This window comes from Eucyclogobius newberryi, unplaced genomic scaffold, assembly GCF_026437365.1.
Source record: "Eucyclogobius newberryi isolate DKJ021-1_F unplaced genomic scaffold, fEucNew1.0.hap1 SCAF_1, whole genome shotgun sequence".
In the NCBI taxonomy this organism is placed as follows: domain Eukaryota; kingdom Metazoa; phylum Chordata; class Actinopteri; order Gobiiformes; family Gobiidae; genus Eucyclogobius; species Eucyclogobius newberryi.
In genome coordinates this window covers 46,295,656-46,318,864 of record NW_027315723.1, presented here as the reverse complement: position 1 = coordinate 46,318,864, position 23,209 = coordinate 46,295,656, and the positions used below count along the sequence as shown (strand labels likewise).

Sequence of the window (23,209 nt, the reverse complement as noted above, 5' to 3'; positions counted from 1 at the left end):
TAAATATTAATATTTAAAATATTTAAATATTAATATTTGAAAAAAAAATATATATATATATATAGGACAGTGCTGCCCAGTGGTCAAGTGGTTAAGGTATCAGCACACGTATGTACGTAAGTACAGCCGGCCGCAGTGTCGTAGGTTTGAATCCCGACAATGTACTGCATGTCCTCACTTCTCTCTCATCCCCCAGAAAAAATATTTGAGAAGAAGAAAATATGATAATTATCAGTATGTATAGCAAAAGAAAAGGGATACCTGGTCGACTGAAGAACTACACCAACATCAATTTACATATATATCACATAAATATATTTATTTGATACATATTTTCATTAACAATGAATGGGGGTTAAATGTAGTATATTAGTATAAAATGTAACATTTCATTTCTTCAAATTATGCATTATTATTCATTAATTCTGACATGCACCATAGTATAAACGCAATACTAAAACAGACAAGTCCTTTAGAGTTTACAGCACTCCTTCTGTGCGCTTACTCCTCCACACCACCAATGCAGTCATGAGCAGGGTGACCAGGACAGGCCCGCCGATAAAGGGGGCGAGTATGCTAACAGGCGGATCGTGCAGCAGCCGTCCCGTTGGCGCACAATCGTGGAAGTAAATGCGGTGAATATCTGTGAAAAAGCTGTCCACAACCTGATTGGGCCAAAAGCAATCCATACGGATGGCGATCTGGAAGGTGCAGTTTGTGACGTCTTCGTAAATCCTGCGACGGGAGAAAAAAAATGGATGAAAGGACTATCATCAAGAGGCTCCGCCCAGTGGGCAAGGCTTACATAGCCCAGAGTTTTCAGACTAGTATCACAGTTTGAGAATGACTCTTGGAAGAGAGTCAAAACATCTTGTTTTTCTAAAAACTGTGTCCCGATGACTCCATCTTTTTCTACAATGGATCACTCCTGGACAAATGAGGGATTACACTGACTAGTATGACATTATGCATATCTATCTTTCATTTACATATGTATTTATTGCTAAAAAAAATAAATACAAAAATAATAGTTGTCCAGATCTCAGGGGCAGAGTCAGGACCAATCCAGGCTAAAAACAGTTCTGTTGTTTGTGGACAATGCACTGAAGATGAAGCAGTTAGAAATGACCTTGTATTGAACATAATATAACATGAAAGCTGAAAATGGCGTGTCTTATAAGAACAACGTTCCATGTAGCAATAGATGATAATGTGATGATGTAATATATAAATACATCTTAAAAAGTTATACACATTAATTAGTTCATCAATTAGCAGCTGGCCATTTTTAGTTTATTCTTCTGTGCTCTTATTTATTTTTCTATTTTATTCATTTTAATTTTCTTGTCATAAAACAGTATCTTATGCATACTATGTACATACTTATGTACATACAACATATTGTCTGTTTTAGTATTAAGTTTATATATATATATATATTTTTTTTATATATTTATATATATATATATATATATATATATATATATATATATATATATATATATATATATATATATATATATGTTTTAGGTTTCAATTTATTGACAATTCAGATATAGGACAAACATATGTAACTCAAATTTGCGATTTCAAAGCAAACAACATACATTTTCTAATGTTAATGTACTAGAAGGCCATAGATCAATTTTGCAACCAATCTTGATCTTATTAACAGTAAATGATGTTCCCATTCATTTAAGCTTCTAAGCTCTGGCCACAGCCACATTTTAAATAGAGCAGGGCTATTCAGCGCCATTATCTATATCCAAAATCCACAAACAACTTGCAATGGTGCTATTCAACATAATAAGCCTGATTCACCAAAGTTAATGATAAATAAAACAATATTGCTCTGTCGCATAAAAACAGGAAAAGAGCAGAACTAAGCAAAAACCAGTGATATTCAAAAAACAGACTTGAACTAGAGCCTAAGACTAAACATACTGTACACATACTGTAGGTCACATCAAGCTTAAACAACATCTTGAACAGGACGAGAACACAGAATCTGAACCGGGACTAGAAGGTCTTGAATATAAATGGCATTACATATCTGATTCAATTGATGTTTAAAGCACTAATATACTCCAATATGAACAAATGCAGCTAACCAAGCAATCCGCCCCATGGCCCGATTTACAATGAGGAGCCGGAGCATTTTGCTTGGTGCTAATTATGGCATCTCTTCTGCTGTTCACTGTAGGCCAGAGATGACGCATTTGCCAGGCTTCATTGCAACGGCGGCCGCCAAATGAATAGCCCTGAAATAGAGTAAGTGCAGTGCTTGAGGGGTTAATGGGAAGAGTAAGGGGCGGAGTCTGTGTGAAGAACAGTGTGATTGGTCAAAAGTATGGTGTCCACTGCACTTTATCTTTAAGTTTTGTAAGATTGATCAACGTCACACAACAAAACAAAAGGCATTTAATTTAATTTCTACTTGATTTTGATGATAAACACATGTAATACAAAAACTGAATTAAATCTGATTATCCCCACTATAGATATATATAGAAACAATTGCACAGTATTTTCTCTGTATCCATTTATGGATCATTTTATTCCAGTCCAGTGAACAGCTGCATGTCCACGTCCCTTTGGTGATTCGACACATCACAACGGAAGTGCTGGTCCGTGGCAAAACAAACAAAACAAAACTAGGCTGCGTGGAATAAGGTCACTACGTTTCTGAGATGTGACATGTCCAGCGCGTTGCATAAATAATTCCATGCGCTCGTCTTGGCTGCGTGAGAGTGGACAGAGGACAAAAGGAGACAGGTGAGAGTCGTCACCCTTTGGCCCACATGCCGTCAGAATTAGGTCCGTGTTAACCCGAAGACTGCGTATGTGCTGATGATTTATGTCTACAAATAAGCCAATGAAATATTACAACCAGGCCTATTAGTTTACCTATTTATATTGCTTTATGTCCAATAGGTACAAAAGACTGACTTTATCTCGTCCAATGTTAGAAGTGCTATAAGCCTAAACAATATGTTCACAGTTATATCAATGTTATTATTAGCCAAGTCTCATCTCTAGCAGCCAATTCAACACTGAGGGCCGAGCAGTCAGAGGCGGAGCTCAGGGGGACGGCAGATCGCACCTGACCTGCAACGGTGAGCGGGTTTTAGCGGAACTGGGGGAGATAGGAACTGATAGGAACTGGGGAATTAAAAAAAACTGGGGAATAAAGGAAATGGGGAATAAAGGAACTGGGGGTTATAGGAACTTGGGAATAAAGGAACTGGGGGATATAGGAACTGGGGAATTAAAAAAAAACTGGGGAATAAAGGAAATGGGAATAAAGGAACTGGGGGTTATAGGAACTTAGGAATAAAATAACTGGGGGTTATAGGAACTTAGGAATAAAATAACTGGGGGATATAGGAACTGGGGAACATAGGAGTTGGGAGTTATAGGAACTGGGGAATAAAGTAACTGGGGAATATAGGGACTGGGGGATATAGGAACTGGGGAATAAAGGGACTGAGGAATAAAACAAAACTGAGGAATAAAAGAACTGGGGGTTATAGGAATTGGGGAATAAAGGAACTGGGGAATATATGAACTGGGGGATATAGGAACTGGGGAATATAGGAACTGGGAAATAAAGTAAGAGGGATATAGGAACTGGGGAATAAAGGAACTGGGGAACAAAGGAACTGGGAAATATAGGAACTGGGGAATATAGGAACTGGGAAATATAGGGACTGGGAATATAGGAACTGTGGAATAAAGGGACTGAGGAATAAAACAAAACTGGGGAATAAAGGAACTGGGGGTTATAGGAACTGGGGAAAAAAGGAACTGGTGAATATAGGAACTGGGAAATAAAGTAACTGAGGAATATAGGAACTGGGGAATAAAGGAACTGGGGAACAAATGAACTGGGGAATAAAGGAACTGTGGGTTATAGGAACTTGGGAATGAAGGAACTGGGTAATATAGGAACTGGGGAATAAAGGAACTGGGAAATATAGGAACTGGGAATAAAGGAACAGGGGGTTATAGGAACTGGGGAATATATAGGAACTGGGGAATAAAGTAACTGGGGAATATAGGGACTGGGAATATAGGAACTGGGGAATAAAGGGACTGGGGAATATAAAAACTGGGGAATATAGGAACTGGGGAATATAATAAACTGGGGAATATAGGAACTGGGGAATAAAGGAAGTGGGGAATATAGGATCTGGGGAATAAATGGACTGGGGAATATAGGGATTGGGAAATATGATAAACTGGGGAATATAGGAACTTGGGAATAAAGGAAGTGGGGAATATAGGGACTGGGGAATATAGGAACTGGGGAATAAAGGGACTGGGGAATATAAAAACTGGGGAATATAGGAACTGGGGAATATAATAAACTGGGGAATATAGGAACTGGGGAATAAAGGAAGTGGGGAATATAGGATCTGGGGAATAAATGGACTGGGGAATATAGGGATTGGGAAATATGATAAACTGGGGAATATAGGAACTTGGGAATAAAGGAAGTGGGGAATATAGGGACTGGGGAATATACAAACTGGGGAATATAGGAACTGGGGAATAAAGGGACTGGGGAATATAGTATCTGGGGAATATAGGAACTGGAAAATAAAGGAACTGGGGAATAAAGGAACTGGGGAATGTAGGAACTGGGGAATATATAGCTGACCCGTGTTAGCTTTACAGGGGATGGCAAAACGTGCTCTGGGCTCAGAAACTCATGAAAAGTGCTTATAAACTCATTGTGGTGAATATTTCAGATGCAGGGAATGCATTAGGTACAGTGAGTGAGCAATACACGTGGACAGCTGAAAAGAGTTTAAAATGAGCTTGATCTGTTTTTCAGTCAAAATTAGATACAGATACAGATTTTCCGTGGGCTGAAGCCACCAGATCACTACATGTTAGCAGTGATTTTGCATTTGTGAAAGTTGGTAAATGAAAGGGAAATTGGGAAAGTTTCCTGTTCAGATGAGCTGTTCTTATGTGAGCTGCTGGCCACATATGTGACCGATTAATCAATAGAGATGGGCTCACTCTGGGCCCAAGATGGTGAAATATCAGAAACGCTTGATACAAATACCAGCTTGTCTTTTGGTTTATGGTAGTTCCACGAGTCAATATTTTCCAGACGATCAAAAATCTTTCTTTGCAGACGGCCAACATTGAGCAATAGACACCAGGCTTAACAGGTATGCACACTCCAAACTCTGAACTCAGGTTGTGATCAGAAACATCTCACTTTAATCAGGGCAGTACAGTGTAATGTCACAGAAAACTTAAAATTTCAATTGCCACTTGAAGCAGCATACACTCAGACAGTACTAATAAAACAACATTTACACATGACACATTTTAGAAGCAACGTTTAGAGTTTGGTTCCACTAGAAATAACAGCATTGATACTATGTGTCTCCACAAGCTTTCGGTCTGCCAAGCTAATAATCCCCGTCTGAACTTGAGACCTGTTTGTCTTTGAAATGTCCTCGCACACTGAAAATTCTTGCCACTCGGAAAATAGTCAAAGCAGCGTCTAGAATTACCACGAGCTTAACGCTGCTAAATATACCAGCCACATGTAAATGCAAAGCACTCTCATGTAACAATACACCATACTCGGAGCGAGGGACATTCAGGTTTGTAAAATAAATGCATGTTTTTATACAATATACACAACAATGTTTTTATTTCTATTGACTCTTGAAAGAAAAGAAATATGTATATCTTCTTTTTTTTTCCTTTTTGTACTTGAGTAAAATGATAGCAAAAGTATTAACAATTTAAATTACGACATAGTAAAATTGCTTTTTCCAGTACTGGTTTTACTGGTTAAAATACATTTATTACACATTTTGATTATTTCTGACTGAATAATTATATTTTGTAGAGCCACATACAGCCTCTTTATAGTGGTAAGACAGCACACAGTCACTTTGTGTCTGAGTGAATGTCAGGCTAAAGGCTAAGTCACCAGATCACTACATGGGAAATGGGGAAAGGGTCGTGTTCAGATGAGCCATTCCTCTGTGAGCTGCTGGACACATATGTGACCAATTAATTTGACCCCCCTGGGCTCACTCAAGATGGTGACATATCAGAAAAGCTTGATGCAAATACCAGCTTTTATGATGGTTCCATTACTATGAGTCAATATTTTCCAGACGATCAAAAGATTTTCTTTGCAGACGGCCAAAATTGAGCAGTAGACACCATCTCGCTTTAAATGTGCATTCATCACTGTCCCCACTGTCCATGACCTCTCTGTGTGAGCTTATTGACCTCAAGCGTGTGGGAGAGAGAGAGCGAGAGGAAGTGAAGGAAAGACGCAAACTCCCAGTTAATTTTAAATGGTTATTAGTTGCATTAGATTGATTCATTTTTTTTCTTATTTCTCAATCCCTAGATGCAAATTCTTCATGTTGTAACCAGTTAAGAGCTTTCAAGTGCTTCTTCAGACTGACTCAAAATCATATCCAAAATTAAGCTACATTGCACTTCAACATACGCAACCTTTTTAATAGGCGGGCTGGGGCGGGTCAGAGAACCCTAAAATGGCAGGACTAGTATGCAGCAGTGAACAGCAGTGGTCTGAAGTTCCCCCTAAACACTCCAGGCTTCACAGACTTGTGCCTGAATTCATGTTTTGTGTAACTTTTGAGGACAGGTTTTTGCTCCTTAGCTGAGATCATGTCAGCATAATGTGCGCAGCTATGATAATCACTTTGATTGCTTTGTACGAAAATGAATGTCTCTGACAGCCGGGAAAACTCCCGGTGCTCCCAAGGGCCAGTCAAGGCCTGTTCCTCAGTGTTAAACAAACCCTGCCCAATCTGCCTTCTCATACCAAAGTGCGAAACAATGGCATAAGCTCCTCACACTCAACAAGCAAAAAGTCTGCCGTCACTGTGAAGGCATTTTGGTGCTAAACTTATGTTGCATATTGTAGGTTGCGTCATTTGAATACATTTGTCTATTGTAAGAATGAGTTGCGTGCGTCGGCTGCAGTGCGCTGGCTGATGGTCCAAAAGTGTCTCCACTGGCTTAAGTGAACTGTACTGGTCTGTTTAAGGGGTCCCACAGAGGCTGTGAGAGGTCTAGCCACCAAAGCGGTCCACCTCATTAAATGCTCCCGGGAACACTAGCTGACTTGAGCTTGTAATAAACCACCGATGATAACTTTATCTAAACTTAGCAAAAAAAGCTAGCACATGTTGTTATCAACTGTTTCCTGCTTATTGACTCAAGTCATGAGCCTAAATGCATATTGCATCCAGCATGATCCAAACCCATCTCTTTATGCATTACATAAAGAGATGGGAAAAACTGGAACTCTAGCCTTAAATTTGGAAGATTGCTGAGATCGGCTTCGTGGTTATAAAATATAATGTAGGTACAATTTATATTTGATCTATTAAAAAACTCAAGTTATGCTTCGGTGACATCAGTTGTAGAGCTCTGCCTCTGGACCTGAGCATGGGAACGCAGACCAACATTAACTCTGCAAAGACAACCAGTCTTGTTTCTTTTGTCCTAAAGTGTTAATAAAAAGTACTTGGATTAGACACCATTCATTTGCGAGTAGACATGCAACGATCCCGATACTGGAAAAGGAAATCGGCTCCAATTCCACCAAAAATCCTGGATCCGTATCAGGTATTGGTTAAGCTGATGATCCTGTTTGTGCAATAAGAATATTTAGCATTTTGGGAAGAGACACAATTCTCACGAGACAAGACACGAGATAGAGTCCAGTCCACCAAAGAACTTGAAATTGTTTACTGTAATTGGTTCAATTCACAATTCTCAATATGCTCATTTTGATTTGTTTAATTTGTATTGTTGATATAAAAGGATAGAAATGGCAAAAATAAATAAGCCTTAATGCATTGAATTGCCTGATTTGAGTCAATACAGATTATGGGATTGCATATTTTTCGCTTCCAAATCTAAGGCGAATCTGTCAGTGTCTAATTAAAGAGGGTGTTATACTCCGCGAAACTGGAGGTGCGCTGTTAGCATGCTAGTTGTTGTTAGCTTTACTATCATGGTAAATTGTGCTCTGAAAGTTGTGAAAAGCGCTTAAATGCGTCATTACAGTGAATAATTAGGATGTTAATAAAGTAGATAAGTGAGCAATAACGTTGACCTGCTGCAAACTGTTTATAAAGAAGCAGCTCTGTTTTCCATGTTTTAATCCAGTAAACATCAGGTACTGTTCATTTAAGGACAGCTCATCTGCCTAATTCTTTCTTTCATATAACAGTATCATTTATACAACACTTCCGTATCCAGGACTTTAGTGAAATATGTTCTTGTTACATTCCAATAGCCAAAACAGCTAACCTATAAATACCACACCTATCATCTCAAAGCACTTCTTTCTTTATTGTTATTCAACAGAAATCAATAAAAGGCTTCTCTGTCTTGTTCATATTGACCGCTGATGTATTTGAACAAACCGGAGCGCATGACTGTGGCATACTGGCAAAAACAAAACACCCAGAAGTGAGGAATATCTGGTGATGTCACACTTAATAATCCCATTGGTTCAGTTCACGCGACGTCACACCATTCTAGAAAGACAGATCTTCCAATTGTACTTTGCCATGAAATATCTGAATAGAAAATTCACAGTGACTAGAACTAAGAACTCACTATATTTCAACAAAAACAACAAAAACATTCATTTTTAGCTGCCCCCCAACTGTATTAGATATTATAGACCTATTAATGTTGTGATGTCCTTTGAAACCCAGAAATAGGCCAATAATATTTAATACAGATGGGGCTGTCTACAATGGGGCTGTCTACTATGCTGTGTTTTGGTATCATACGAGAAGTTAGTAAGTCTAATCACAATTTGAAATCATCAGAATTTAAATCATCACATGCTTGAATATAAAATCAACCTATAGTTTAAAACTGAGCTGGTCAGAATTCTCAGGTAGAATTCATTGTTTAACTGCCAGAATTCAGATTTGCACATGAAACAAAAACAAGCAACGTTCGTCTTCTTTGTCGGCACATTTAAAAAAAATAGCCTCAAAGCAAGGGTGCCATTATTCAACTCCAAAAATACAATTGTTATTAGTTGAAAAATAATTAAACCATTAGATTAATATTGCAGGTTTCTGCCCACCATCTGAGATTATGACATCATCACATTGTAGAACAGAACACAATCCATTTAAAGTTACATTTGACTAAAACTGAGCTGCTCCCCTTTCACGCCTGTGCCAAATGTAAACAAGGGGAAATAAACATTGCCGGATTGTTCTACATAAGCGCCAATTTCATGTCCCATGCCTATTTACACTGTTTATTGTGCAAAGCTGGTCTGCGCTTGAGGGATGAATAACAGTCACACCATTGGATACATTTTATTATTAAATAAATTATATTTTGTCTAGAATCGGTTGATATTGGGGATCGGCAGTTCCTTTAAGCCAAAGTGCATGAACTGAACTGAAAAGCCTGGATCAATGCATCTCAATGTCCAAGAAAGCTTGTGTTTGTAATGCAAACAAGGGCAGCAAGATCAATCATAATCCAATCAAGATTAGAATTTAAAGACACACATTTTCAAAATTACAAACGCTGCCTTCAAAGAGCCTGTACTTGATTTAATTTAATCTGGTTAAGATAAAGGCACTTGCCCTGCATTTAAAGCATTTTGTAGGGTAATAATGAATAGAGAAGCTTTTGACAGGGACACCAGTTTTCAACCAATCAGGTAAGCTACATCACAAAGAATCATGGGAAAACGCCAGGCTGACACTACCCAGATAGTTGATTCTTTCTCATGGTTCTTTGACAAGAGTGTGAAAAAGCACAAAGTGGGTTTAGAAACCACGTGGAAGCAACTGCATACGACTATTCTAAAGAGTTGTTTCCGTGCCTCGATGCATTACACAGTGACAGAAAGGACTAACAAGTCAAACTGAAACATAAATCAGCCATAAGTCCTTTGATTTTTGGATAGAATCTCTGAACATGCAAACAGCCCCAAGTCTTCATGGGATATTCCATGATTCCATCCCAGTTTGGATCAATGCCCCTTGCCCAGTGTATGCCTGTGGTCCAGCAGAAGCAGCTCACAAATGTTATTGTGGAGTGAAGGAACACTGACTACAGTTTTCAGTACACTGTCAAAAGCCTTTTAGAAACATACATCATTGAATAAATAAGTATAGAGTGATATTTAATGTGATGTTTGTGTTTCAGTTCTGTCACTTTTATTACTTAGAGAAAAGACTATAAAGAGGCTCTGCTTGTGTACAAGTCTATGTCCAATATGTTAGTGCCACATGAATAAACCACCTTGGGCTCAGGGACCGGTCTCCTGCTGGTGCCCAGAGTCACGACCAAACATGGGGAATCAACATTCCAGTTTTATGGATTAAAATCTCCCTGAGGTCGTGAGACAGGCCCAAGGCTGGCAGTTTTTAAATCTAGGCTAAAAACGGTTCTGTTCCGCTCTGCACATGACTGACGGAATTTTTAGCATTTTACTATTTTTGAAACATTTACCGGTGCTGTCATTATTAATGCTTTTTTGGTCTTGTGATTTATATTGTATTGTTATTTTAATGTGCTTTTATTATTGTAAAGTACTTTGAGTTACTTTTGTATGAACTGTACTCACAAATACATTTTGATTGATTGATCCTACAATTGGCAATTAATATGATTCAAAAGATTCTGGGTAAGAGCAAGTTGTATGACTAATCAGGGGTTTCAGCTTCCTGGTATATGCAACATTTGGAGAATTTTTCCCATCTACAGGTATGTTTAGTTTTAAATTGGTAATGGCTGTGATTTGAGTGCATTTAAGTGTGTGTGATCCCTAAATCTATATCAGAGTGTAGCTGCAGTCTTCTATTATTTAGCTGTAGACTTTTAAATGTCATTAGTGTAGCAGCTTTTTCCCATTTTGGGGTGCACGGTGGCAAAGTGCTCTTGCCTCCCAAGAAGGAGATCATGGGTTCGATTCCCAGACCAACATCACATGATCTCTCTGGGTGGAATCTGAGCATGTCCTCCCCGTGTTACCGTGGGTTCTCTCCGGGTTCTCCGGCTCCTCCCGCCGTCCAAAGACTCTAAATTGGCCCTAGTGAATGAATGTGAGCGTGAACTGTTTGTTATGTCTCTGTGTCAGCCCTGCGACAAGTTGGCCACTGTCCAGGATGTACCCCGCCTAAGGCCCTAAGTCACTGGGATAGGCTCCAGTCACCCGCGACCCCGAAAGGGAACAAGCGGACGGACGGACGGACTGACTAAACTAATCACAATCTGTCTAGAGGTTTGTCCACTCTAAATTTCAATACATAAAAAAATGCAATAATACAGTAGTAACAGTGTAGTAATTGTAGCAATATTAGTAGTATTTGTACAAAACTATGCAATAATCCAGCCTCAGTTTTCTTTTTGCAGTTAATTACAAAATAAATAATAAAACAAACAATCCCGAGGTGTGAGATTCCAATCCAAATGAACATATTGTGTACAAATCCTAGCACACAAAGCACTAGATTCCACTAATTCATTACAAGAAACTATGCTACACTAATTGGCACTAGCTCCATTGGCTCGTCTGCTGTGTAAATGTATGACCCTTGTCTGGCGCCTTAAATCAGACAAGGGAGGGGGGCAACACTGTTCCATGAAGTAAATATTGTATTTCATGCATGAACTCACTCCATTGTTTGGGGCCAGCTGCACCAGAGCCGGCGGTCCAGAGCAGCCATGTCCAGGCGGAATTTGGTGAGGCAGAAATCGTCAATCATCTCCCTATAGTAGCCACGCTCGCAAGCGGAGATGGTCGGCAAGATTTGGGCTGAAAAACAAACAAACAAACAAACAAACACTCATTTTTGTTACTATAAGTATAAGTACATATACAGGAGGCAGAAAAGTAAAGGTATCACATTAAAACAAAATCTTACTAAGTAAAAGGAAGGAAGCACTTGTATGGATTAAAAAAATAAACATTAAAACATTTTTTGGGAACTATGAAAGAGTCAAATGTATATTGATAAGGAATTTTGCTGATTTTCAGTCATCAGAAGTGACATTGTATGTTCACATTTTTGATTACTCAAACTAACATATGTAGTACTCTGGAGCCAATTCCCTGTATTTTCTCCTATAGCTGTTAGCATTAGCCCTCAAAAATAGCAAGTAGTGAAGCCATAGTGAAGTTTCAGCCTAGAAGACTTCACCTGCGTCTGCACCTTCTGCTCTAATTGGCCGAACGGAGCCTATTAGCTCAGCCTGCTTGTTCTCCAGGGGTGCACGGTGGCAAAGGCGGTTATGAAGGAAGGAGATCATGGGTTCGATTCCCGGACCAGACCAACATCACATGATCTCTCTGGGTGGAGTCTGCATGTTCTCCCCGTGTTACCGTGGGTTCTCTCCGGGTTCTCCGGCTTCCTCCCACCGTCCAAAGACATGCATGTGTTAGGTAAAGATTGGTAACTCTAAATTGTGAATGTGAGCGTGAACTGTCTGTCTGTCATGTCTATGTCTCTGTGTTGGCCCTGCGACAAGTTGGCCACTGTCCAGGGTGTACCCCGCCTAAGGCCCGAAGTCACTGGGATAGGCTCCAGTCCCCCGCGACCCCGAAAGGGAACAAGCGGTAGAAAATGGATGGATGCTTGTTCTCCACTCCATTCAGCAGTTCAGCTCATGCAGCCCTGCTCCACCCCAGCACCACCTTTGCACCTCAGCACCACATTTACAGTCAAATTTTCTTTCAGGCTTTTATTTTCACCAGCACAAGTGTCGAGGCTCCGGGGGAAAGATTCCTCTCATATCCTGCTCTGCACCTCCTGCGCATCTGTCATCATTCCCTGCCGGGTCTAAGCACCAAACCTATCATAATTTTATAATATATACTTTATCATACCATTCTTAGAATTATTTTATTAATTATCTTCCAATGCATATCATCTTCCTTTGTTCCTTTGACTCTCTTTTGGTTGAAATGAATGATAAAGAGGGTTTGGGTTGATATAAACCCATCGACCACATTTAGGGCAAAGCCTAATTTTTAAACCTTTTTTATTTAATTAGCATGTAAAACTCTCTCCTTGAACCGACACCTTAACGTGGTGGAGGGGTTTGAGCGCCCGAATGATCCCGGGAGCTATGTTGTCGGGGGCTTCAAGCCCCTGGTAGGGTCTCCCAAGGCAAACAGGTCCTAGATGACGGGTTGGACAAAGATCGGTTCAGAAGCCCCCTATGATGAGTTCAAGAACAAGGCCGTTTACGTCGCCCGGATCGGCGTCACCGGGGCCCCATCCTGGAGCCAGGCCTGGGATGGGTGCTCCATGGCGAGCGCCTGGTGGCCGGGTCTTACCCCACGGGGCCCGGCCGGGCACAGCCCGAAAGAGCGATGTGGGGTCGCCCTCCCGTGGGCCCACCACCCGCAGGAGGATCCATAAGGGGCCGGTGCAGGGAGATCTGGACGGCAGTCGACGGCAAGGGCCTCGGCGACCAGATCTTCAGACACAGAGACTAACACTGGGACATGGAACGTCACCTCGCTGGGGGGGAAAGAGCCTGAGCTTGTGCGGGAGGTTGAGCGATACCGACTAGATATAGTCGGCCTCACCTCCACGGCACAGTTTGGGCTCTGGAACCCATATCCTCGAGAGGGGCTGGACGCTCCACTTCTCTGGTGTTGCCCGCAGGGAGAGGCGGCGGGCTGGTGTGGGCTTGCTTATAGCCCCTCAGCTCAGCCGCCACGTGTTGGAGTTTACCCCAATGAACGAGAGGGTCGCGTCCCTCCGCCTTCGGGTGGGGGACAGGTCTCTCACTGTTGTGGCAGCCTACGGGCCGAACAGCAGTGCAGAGTACCCGGCCTTCTTGGAGTCCTTGGGAGGGGTACTGGACAGTGCACCGACCGGGGACTCCGTTGTTCTACTGGGGGACTTCAACGCCCACGTGGGCAATGACAGTGACACCTGGAGAGGGGTGATCGGGAAGAGCGGCTTCCCCCATCTGAACCCGAGCGGTGTTCAGTTATTGGATTTCTGTGCTAGCCACGGATTGTCCATAACGAACACCATGTTCAAGCACAAGGGTGTCCATCAGTGCACGTGGCACCAGGACACCCTAGGCCGGAGGTCAATGATCGACTTTGTTGTCGTGTCATCTGACCTCCGGCCGCGTGTCTTGGACACTCGGGTGAAGAGAGGGGCAGAGTTGTCAACCGATCACCACCTGGTGGTGAGTTGGATCCGCTGGCGGAGGAGGAAGCCGGACAGACTTGACAGACCCAAGCGCATTGTGAGGGTCTGTTGGGAACGTCTAGTGGAGCCCTCTGTCAGTAGGTTATTCAACTCGCACCTCCGGGAGAGCTTCTCCCATGTCCCGGGGGAGGTTGGGGACATTGAGTCCGAGTGGACCATGTTCTCCGCCTCCATTGTTGATGCGGCTGCTCGGAGCTGTGGTCGCAAGGTCTCCGGTGCCTGTCGTGGCGGCAACCTCCGAACCCGGTGGTGGACACCGGAAGTAAGGGATGCCGTCAGACTGAAGAAGGAGGCCTATCAGGCCATTCTGGCTTTGTAGGTCTCCGGAGGTCATCGACGGGTATCGGCAGGCCAAGCGAGCCGCGGCTCGTGCTGTCGCAGAGGCAAAAACCCGGGCCTGGGAGGAGTTCGGGGAGGCCATGGAGGAGGACTATCGGTTGGCACCAAAGAAATTCTGGCAAACCGTCCAGCGCCTCAGGAGGGGGAAGCAGTGTCTCACCAATACCGTTTACGGTGCGGGTGGAGGCCTGCGGACCTCGACTGGGGATGTCGTCGAACGGTGGAAGGAATACTTTGAGGATCTCCTTAATCCCTCAGTCACGTCTTCCGAAGAGGAAGTAGAGTCCGGGGACTCGGAGGCTGGCTCTTCCATCACCCAAGCTGAAGTCACTGTCGCAAACTCCTCGGTGGCAGGGCTCCAGGGAGAGATCCGCTCTGAGTACCTAAAGTATCTGGATGTTGTAGGACTGTCTTGGTTGACACGTCTCTAGAACATCGCGTGGCGTTCGGGGACCGTGCCTCTGGACTGGCAGACCGGGGTGGTGGTCCCTCTGTTCAAGAAGAAGGACCGGAGGGTGTGTTCCAACTACAGAGGGATCACACTCCTCAGCCTCCCGGGTAAGGTCTATTCCAAGGTACTGGAGAGGAGAATCCGACCGATAGTCGAACCTGGGATTCAGGAGGAGCAGAGTGGTTTTGGTCCCGGTCGTGGAACACTGGACCAGCTCTATACCCTCCATCGGGTGCTCGAGGGCTCATGGGAGTTTGCCCAACCAGTCCACATGTGCTTTGTGGATCTGGAGAAGGCTTTCGACCGTGTCACTGGGGGGTCCTTTGGGGGGTGCTCCGGGAGTACGGGGTCCGGGGCCCTTTGCTCAGGGCTGTCCGGTGTTCGCATTGCCGGCAGTAAGTCAGACCTGTTCCCAGTGCATGTTGGACTCTGCCAGGGCTGCCCTTTGTCACCGGTTCTGTTCATAATTTTTATGGACAGAATTTCAAGGCGCAGTCAGGGGTCGGAGGGTGTCCAGTTTGGGGACCACAGGATCTCATCTCTGCTGTTTGCAGACGATGTTGTCCTGATGGCTCCATCAAACCCGGACCTGCAACATGCACTGGGACGGTTTGCAGCCGAGTGTGAAGCGGCTGGGATGAGAATCAGCACCTCCAAATCCGAGGCCATGGTTCTCGACCGGAAAAAGGTGGCTTGCCCTCTTCAAGTGGGTGGGGAGTCCTTGCCCCAAGTGGAGGAGTTCAAGTATCTCGGGGTCTTGTTCACGAGTGAGGGAAGGATGGAGCGTGAGATCGACAGGCGGATCGGTGCAGCGGCTGCAGTGATGCAGTCCCTGCATCGGACCGTTGTGGTGAAGAGGGAGCTGAGCCGAAAGGCAAATCTCTCTATTTACCGGTCGGTCTACGTTCTTACCCTCACATATGGTCATGAGCTTTGGGTAGTGACCGAAAGAACAAGATCGCGGATACAAGCGGTCAAAATGAGTTTCCTCCGCCGTGTGGCTAGGCGCTCCCTTAGAGATAAGGTGAGGAGCTCGGTCACACGGGGGGAGCTCGGAGTAGAGCCACTGCTCCTCCACGTCAAGAGGAGCCAGCTGAGGTGGCTCGGGCATCTGTTCCGGATGCCTCCTGGGCGCCTCCCTCGGGAGGTGTTTCAGGCATGTCCCACCGGGAAGAGGCCCCGGGGAAGACCCAGGACACGCTAGACAGACTATGTCTCTCGGCTGGCCTGGGAACGCCTCGGGATCCCCCCGGAGGAGTTAGAGGAAGTGTCTGGGGAGAAGGAAGTATGGAAGTCCTTGCTCAAACTGCTGACCCCGCGACCCGGACCCGGATAAAGCGGCAGAAGATGGATGGATGGATAGCATGTAAAACTGGCATCTGAGATAAAGGCTAATTGAGTTTAAGCTGAGACTTCTGATGTTGTGAGTCTGGTAAGAAACTAGAGACACCAAACATCATCTTTCACATGTTATTTGTGAGGATGAAATAAATGTTATATACTTTAATGTTGGGATTGGCTTTACCATGCCATCATATTATTCACTTTAGTTTAATAAGCATTGTACAAGTGTAAGAGTGTAAGAACAAAAGGCAGAAAATGAGAATTTTGTGTCTTCTTGTCTATGGGGGGGACACCACCAAGCTCTAACATCTCATTCAACATCAACACATAGAAAATAAAATAATAATAATTATTTTCTGGGATGAACGATGAACTAAAATAACTAAATTTATAGAAGCTTATCAAGTTGTGTACATGTACTGTAAATCCCAAGCAGGCGTATGATCTGCTTGGCCTGTAGTGGACAGATAAGACCTTCTATCATGTCTATCCTGCTTTGTTTGAACGAAGCCCTCGAAGGTTTACTCATGTCGTCAGTTTGTCGTCAGAAGAAACAAACCTCCATTTGTGAGTGTGCAAACATGAACCAGATAAGGTGCTGATGCTAACAAGCTAAAGGTTTACAATAACGTGACATTCCACACACAACTATTGGAAATATTTGTCACTTCAATGGAGAACAGGCCATGAAAACTGCTCTTCTGCTTGACTGAAAATGCATTTTCACATGTCTGGAAGCCAAGCTAACAGCTCATATTGGAAGCTGGAATGTAATTAATTGAGATAGTTTGTACTAATGGCTAATAATGTGTAATACAGTGTTTTTTGGTGGATTTTAAGATAGTTTTATGATTTTTGCTTAATGTTTGGCTTGTTTTTTGGTACACGAATGTGCAAATAAATGATGATTTGATTGGTTTTACATTATCCTTGTATTTTAGATATTCCTTAAAAGTTGAAATTAAACTAAAGGTGCACAATGTAACTTTTCAGTTGGAGGATCTTCCATCTGCTTGTCTCTTTGAAATTGCTACTGCTATGTCTGGAATTTGTCTGGAAGTATTACATTAAATGCTAAATTTCTATGGAGACAAGTGCGTGACATCACCAGACCAAGTTAAAGGAGAGGTGTCAACACTCACAGTAAGTATGCAAACATTTTAAAAACAAGAATATGAAATTGAATAAATTCAATTTAACGTCATACTGTGGAACTTTAGAGGCAAGCTTTTACACATCTCCAGGCCTTTCACCACATAAGAGCAAAAAGCAGATATAAACACAGACTGACTTGATCTTGTGACAAACCGCTGTAATTACACTGATGCTAACGTATATGTTGAGCCCATGGATCTATAAAAAAAGGCCGTGGTTGCAGAGCCGCGGTGGGGTCAAATGGCCCACCAGTTTCAGGAGCCGCGGCAGTGCCATATAGCCTCATGGCTAACACTAACCTTAACCTTAACCCTAACCCTAACCCTTACTCTAACCCTAACCTTAACCCTAACCCTAATCCTAACCCTGACCCTAACCCTAACCTTAACCCGGCGCGGTCTAAAACGGCGTGGTCAAATAGAGCAGCAGTTTCAGGAGCCGCGGCACAAAATAACATGGCAGTTTCGGCCACGCGCCGCGGCTCTGTAGACACTCCCATAAAAAAAATCTGAATAAGGCATTGCTAGCTTAAACCTGTCGTGAGTTAGACTAGTGGCCAGTCCATCGGAACTGCAGTGGAAAAACCCAGAAAGCATTTTTTTCATAGAACACAATGTAAAAACAAACAGTATTTTCTCTGTTGAAAATCATTTGTTTAGCTTTCAAACGGCTTTTGAAGCTGTTTTTTAATATTTAAAAAACTGCTTTTTAGCTTCAGCTCGCTGTGGTCCGCTCTAGCAGCTCTCGCTCTCATTGGTCAGAATGGTCACATGGTATATGAGCACAGACTGTTTGTACACACTCATGTGGGAGGGCACTACTGTACATGGTTGGTGGACTGAGAACTACCGGATGTAGCTAGCTTCTAAAGGCTAAATTGGCGCCAATGAGAATCGCCACAGTGGCCATATTTGATGACTGGGGTTTGATTGAGTTGACAGACTAAGCTAAACAAAGCTAGTGTATGTTAGCATCAGCAATGTCCTGTTTATTGACACACAAACTCGTATCAAGACCCAAAATATGATATTACTGGTGCATAATGCATCTAACATCCAAACCTCCAACGCCTTATGTAAAGAGAGGTTAAACGTGGTGTAGAGCAGTGGTTCTCAACCTTTTTCAGTCGTGACCCCAATAATAACCATTGTTGGCATTCACAACCCCTGTAAATGAGGCGTTGGGAAGGAGACCCAATCTTGCGACCTCTGAAAGGACTGTATAATTCCTGAATATATATTCCTTAATCTTCCCAGGTTGTCCGGCCAGAACAAAGAAGGACGTCGGCTTTACTTTTCACTCTTTATTAAATACTTGTGGGTGTATAAAGGAGTTGTTGTTGTTGATGGTTTTGGTTTATTCTCAAGGACCAAAAACCCACAAGAAGAGCACACGAGGAACGGGGAGCAGACGGGAGGCGACCGTGCCAGACGAAGGGAAAACAACACTAACTTTGCTAAAACACACAGAAATCCCTAAACTGTGATTGGTTGAAAGTGAGAAGACGTGATTGGCTGAACTATCGCTGGAGGTCAGGTTACTAAATAGTAAATAGAAATATAAAGACTAGCACTAAGAATAAACTAATAACCAAACTGAAGTGATTAACTAAATTATGAACAAACCAAACACTACATTTACATACAAACACTAGACCCTTGTTAACAACCCCCAAACACACAAAACAGGCTAACCGTAAAATGTTTAAGTAGCCTTGGCCCAACAGATAATAATCTACATTGACCATTATATTTGAAGGGTGTCAAGCTTTGTTTAACACTACTGCATACAATTAAAATTTCCCCCATATCATCTGGAGACCCCCTGAAATAATTTAGCAACCCCCCATGGGGGTCCCAACTCTCAGGTTGAGAACCACATAGAGAAGCAGAGAAGTGAAAAAAATACAGGTTGAGGATACACTAGAAGTAGTGTCATGTTTACTCTAGCTTAAGCCACGTCTCACAGCGACACAAACATGGATTCAATAAACTTATTTTTGTGAATTGTATGATATAGGTTTTATTTTCTATAGTTAACGTTTGGTGACGTCAGTTGCTTACATTTGTTTCACGCCTCTGGGCCCAGAGGCTGGCACTGAGCATGGAGACACAGGCCAACATTAACAGAAAGGTTCCAAAGTGCTCTAAAGTGAACCAGTCTGGGGGAACAGGACCAGTCGAAACAAGGCTATAGTGCACCTCTTATATAGGGGGCTACCTTCTCATAGATTTGTTGAAAAAAAAAAGATATTTCCTCCTGATTTCTATAATGATTGTCAATGATTTATTGTGAAGTTACATTGTATAAATGTTTAACTAAGTCATGCAATTCAATATTTATACAAAATATCTGCGTCTTAACTGTTTCTTTAAATCCTTCACTAAATCTAAGCTGATTCATCACAAACAAAACCCATGCCTCCAAATAAGGCTAAGTTTATATTTTACCTCTATAAACTGAATAAAAAGAATCGAGTCTTTGAAGAGTCCATCTGCAAACACTTGTAACACACAGTAAACTGGACTGGCAAACCAGATCGAGCTAGTGAGAAGTTCAAGTTGAACTGTAATGTTTCTGGTGAAAAGGTTCAAAACATACTTGATGTTATTTCTTTGGAATATTTCACACTTTATTTTTATTACTATTAGTTTTAACATATAGACAGAACAATAAAAACATGACACAGAGAGGGAACATACATTTTCAAATTGAGTTTCATTGCTAAAAGCGCCTCATCTGCATCATGCCATACAGTGGAACATTATGGTGACAGTGGTGGATGAAGTACTCTGTTATTTCAGTAAAAATACAGATAAAGGAAGCAAGTTGGACATTTTGGAGCCACATGGATTGATCTTCATGAATGATTTTGTCAGACATATTATGGTGTTACTTTCCCCCACTGGCACGCATAGTAGCACAAGAAAAGTTACATTGTCCACTTTTAGTTTCAGCTTGTAAGGAATTCAATCACAAATACAACACTACATCTTATCAAACAACCCAACCAAAGTCTCTTGGGAAATCTTTGGCTGTTTTGCTGCCAAGGTCACCGACTCGAATCAACAGTCTCAGTGTAACTAAATTTAAAACCAGTACAGTTCATTCATGTGTTACTGATACTGAACGTTGCTGCTCCACCTGCTCAACTACAAAGACTTTGGTAAAGCAGCTGGACACTGACATGCCCATTAACAATAAGATAACTAGATTTATTAAATATTGGTGTATTTTGGTGTGTTTACAGCAGAAGTGAGAGCTGATCAAAATCACATTGTTACACATGTCAGTGGATTTGCAGAGTAACTGTTGTATTTAGAGGACATTTTAAAGGGGACATAGTATGAGACTACAACATATGTATATAAATATTTTGTTCATTGTAAATTGCAATAATGATCTAAAATAGCTTAAAATAGACATGGGTAAATTGTGTTCCTTTTAGAAAATGCTTCAGTGACACATAAGTGTATCATTCAAGCAGCAGGATGTAATTTTTTCATGTTGGAAAATGGCTGCATGAGATTTTTGAACCCTACATGTTTTTTTTTTTGTTTAAAAAAATAAAATAAAACTATTTGTGTGATTGGGCGGGGTTGGGGGTACAATACAATAAATACAGGATTACTCAAACATGCAGGACTCTTATAAATATAACTCTGACTAAACTAATAATGAAGAAACACTGTTACTAAATCTCATAATGTCCCCTTTAAAATAATAATCTTCAACATTTTCTCTCTCATCTTTGTTTGCATCATTTTCCTTGACCGAACCTGCAGGTGTAAACATTCACAGATGCATCGGATTCCTCACATCAGATGGAACAGTTTATGACATTTCAATAATCTGATAACTCCAGAAATCAGATAATGATCAGATTTTTGGTGTGCATGTGAACATAGCCGGTGTCAGTTAACACAGACACAACACAGTGCGATTAGACCATTGGAGAAGTGGTTTTCAACATGACAATTTGGATCCAAATGTTTGAAATGAATCTATTCCAGCCACCATCACGATGAGCTCTGCATGTATATTTGTATTTGTTCCAGAACTTTGTCTCTAAATTTCAACATAAACATCCACCACTGTGCCACCTCAAAGAAAACGGCCAATACATAATAGATCAGATAAGATAACCTTTATTTGTTCCACAAAGGGGAAATGTCAATGTGTGGCAACACACACACAGAAGTATAATAATCATTAAAAAAAAAAAACAGGTCAACCCTAATTTATAAAACTCTTATAAAACACTCTTGTAAAAAAAAACAACCCTCTTATACCCTTAATAAAAATGAATCTTATTATTATACTCTCTTATTTACTTTTATTTACAGTATGTCACAGTATTGCACATGATTATAAATACAAATTTCAATAGTGTAATTTACAGTGTACTTTGGAATTACTACTACTACTACTACTACTACTACTACTACTACTACTACTACTACTACTACTACTACTACTACTACTAATACTAATACTAGTATTACTACTACTTCTACTACAGTACTAATACAACTACTACTACTAGTACACGTTATTATTTGGCAGTTTTACTATAAGGGGCAAAATTTGACCATATTTTGGTTGCATTTTTTCAGTTTTAATTTCTTAATTCATTCATTTTTATTTTGACGTAATACTAAAACAGCAATAATAATAACTCGGACAAAAGCTTTATCTGATGCACAAGTTTCAAACAAAAAAAAAAAATCACAGGGTGAATAAAAACTAAATAAAAAAACTATACGACAAATTTTCGAATTGATTCCTGCCTTTATTTTACGCATCAATTACGTACAATTACTGCACACATCTAACATTCTTTTGGACACGACACCTGTACATAAACTTGAGAAAAACACTATAGTCTACCTATTTGAATATTATGGTAAACTTCTGACCTGCTACGAACAGCACAAGTCCAGCTTTGAGCCATGACGCGCGGCTTGGCTCCATTCCGGCTCCGCGGGACGCACCACTGTTACTCCAAGTCACTCTCCGAGCTCCAACTCATCTTCCCCCCGCAAAAAACACACATGACATCTGGAAAACCTATAAACAGCCTGAGAAAAAAACACACACACAGAAGAAAAAAAAACACAGAAACTAAAAAACACTAAAATACAAGGTCGCTGTGCCTCCGTCTTTTGCGCAGACAGACTGTTTCCTCCAGGCTAGTTTCGGTCTATTGATAGCAGCAGTGATTTGAGCCGAGGAGGAGCTGCTTCCCCTGGGGGGTTACGGACGGGAGAGGGGAGAGGGGAGAGGAGAGAGGGGAGGGGAGAGGAGAGAGGAGAGAGGAGAGGGGAGAGGGGAGAGGAGAGGGGAGAGGAGAGAGGGGAGGGGAGAGGAGAGAGGAGAGGGGAGAGGAGAGAGGAGAGAGGAGAGAGGAGAGAGGAGAGGGAGAGGGAGAGAGGAGAGGGAGAGGAGAGGGGAGAGAGGAGAGGAGAGGGGAGAGAGGGGAGGGGAGAGGGAGAGGAGAGGGGAGAGGAGAGAGGAGAGAGGAGAGAGGAGAGAGGAGAGAGGAGAGAGGAGAGGGAGAGAGGAGAGGGAGAGGAGAGGGGAGAGAGGAGAGAGGAAAGGGGAGAGGGAGAGGAGAGGGGAGAGGAGAAAGGGGAGGGGAGAGAGGAGAGGGGAGAGAGGAGAGGAAAGA

General features: G+C 42.1%; 1 protein-coding gene across 1 annotated transcript; it reads right to left on the bottom strand.

Annotated features, from left to right (window-relative positions):
* Positions 1-413: 413 nt before the first annotated feature.
* Positions 414-22,530, bottom strand: ramp1 (receptor activity modifying protein 1). Its single transcript, XM_072447172.1, has 3 exons — positions 22,458-22,530; positions 11,692-11,830; positions 414-735 (listed from the first exon to the last, which is right to left on the bottom strand). Exons 1-3 carry the CDS (start codon positions 22,510-22,512, stop codon positions 480-482), a joined length of 450 nt encoding a protein of 149 aa, XP_072303273.1. The 5' UTR covers positions 22,513-22,530; the 3' UTR covers positions 414-479.
* Positions 22,531-23,209: the final 679 nt, after the last annotated feature.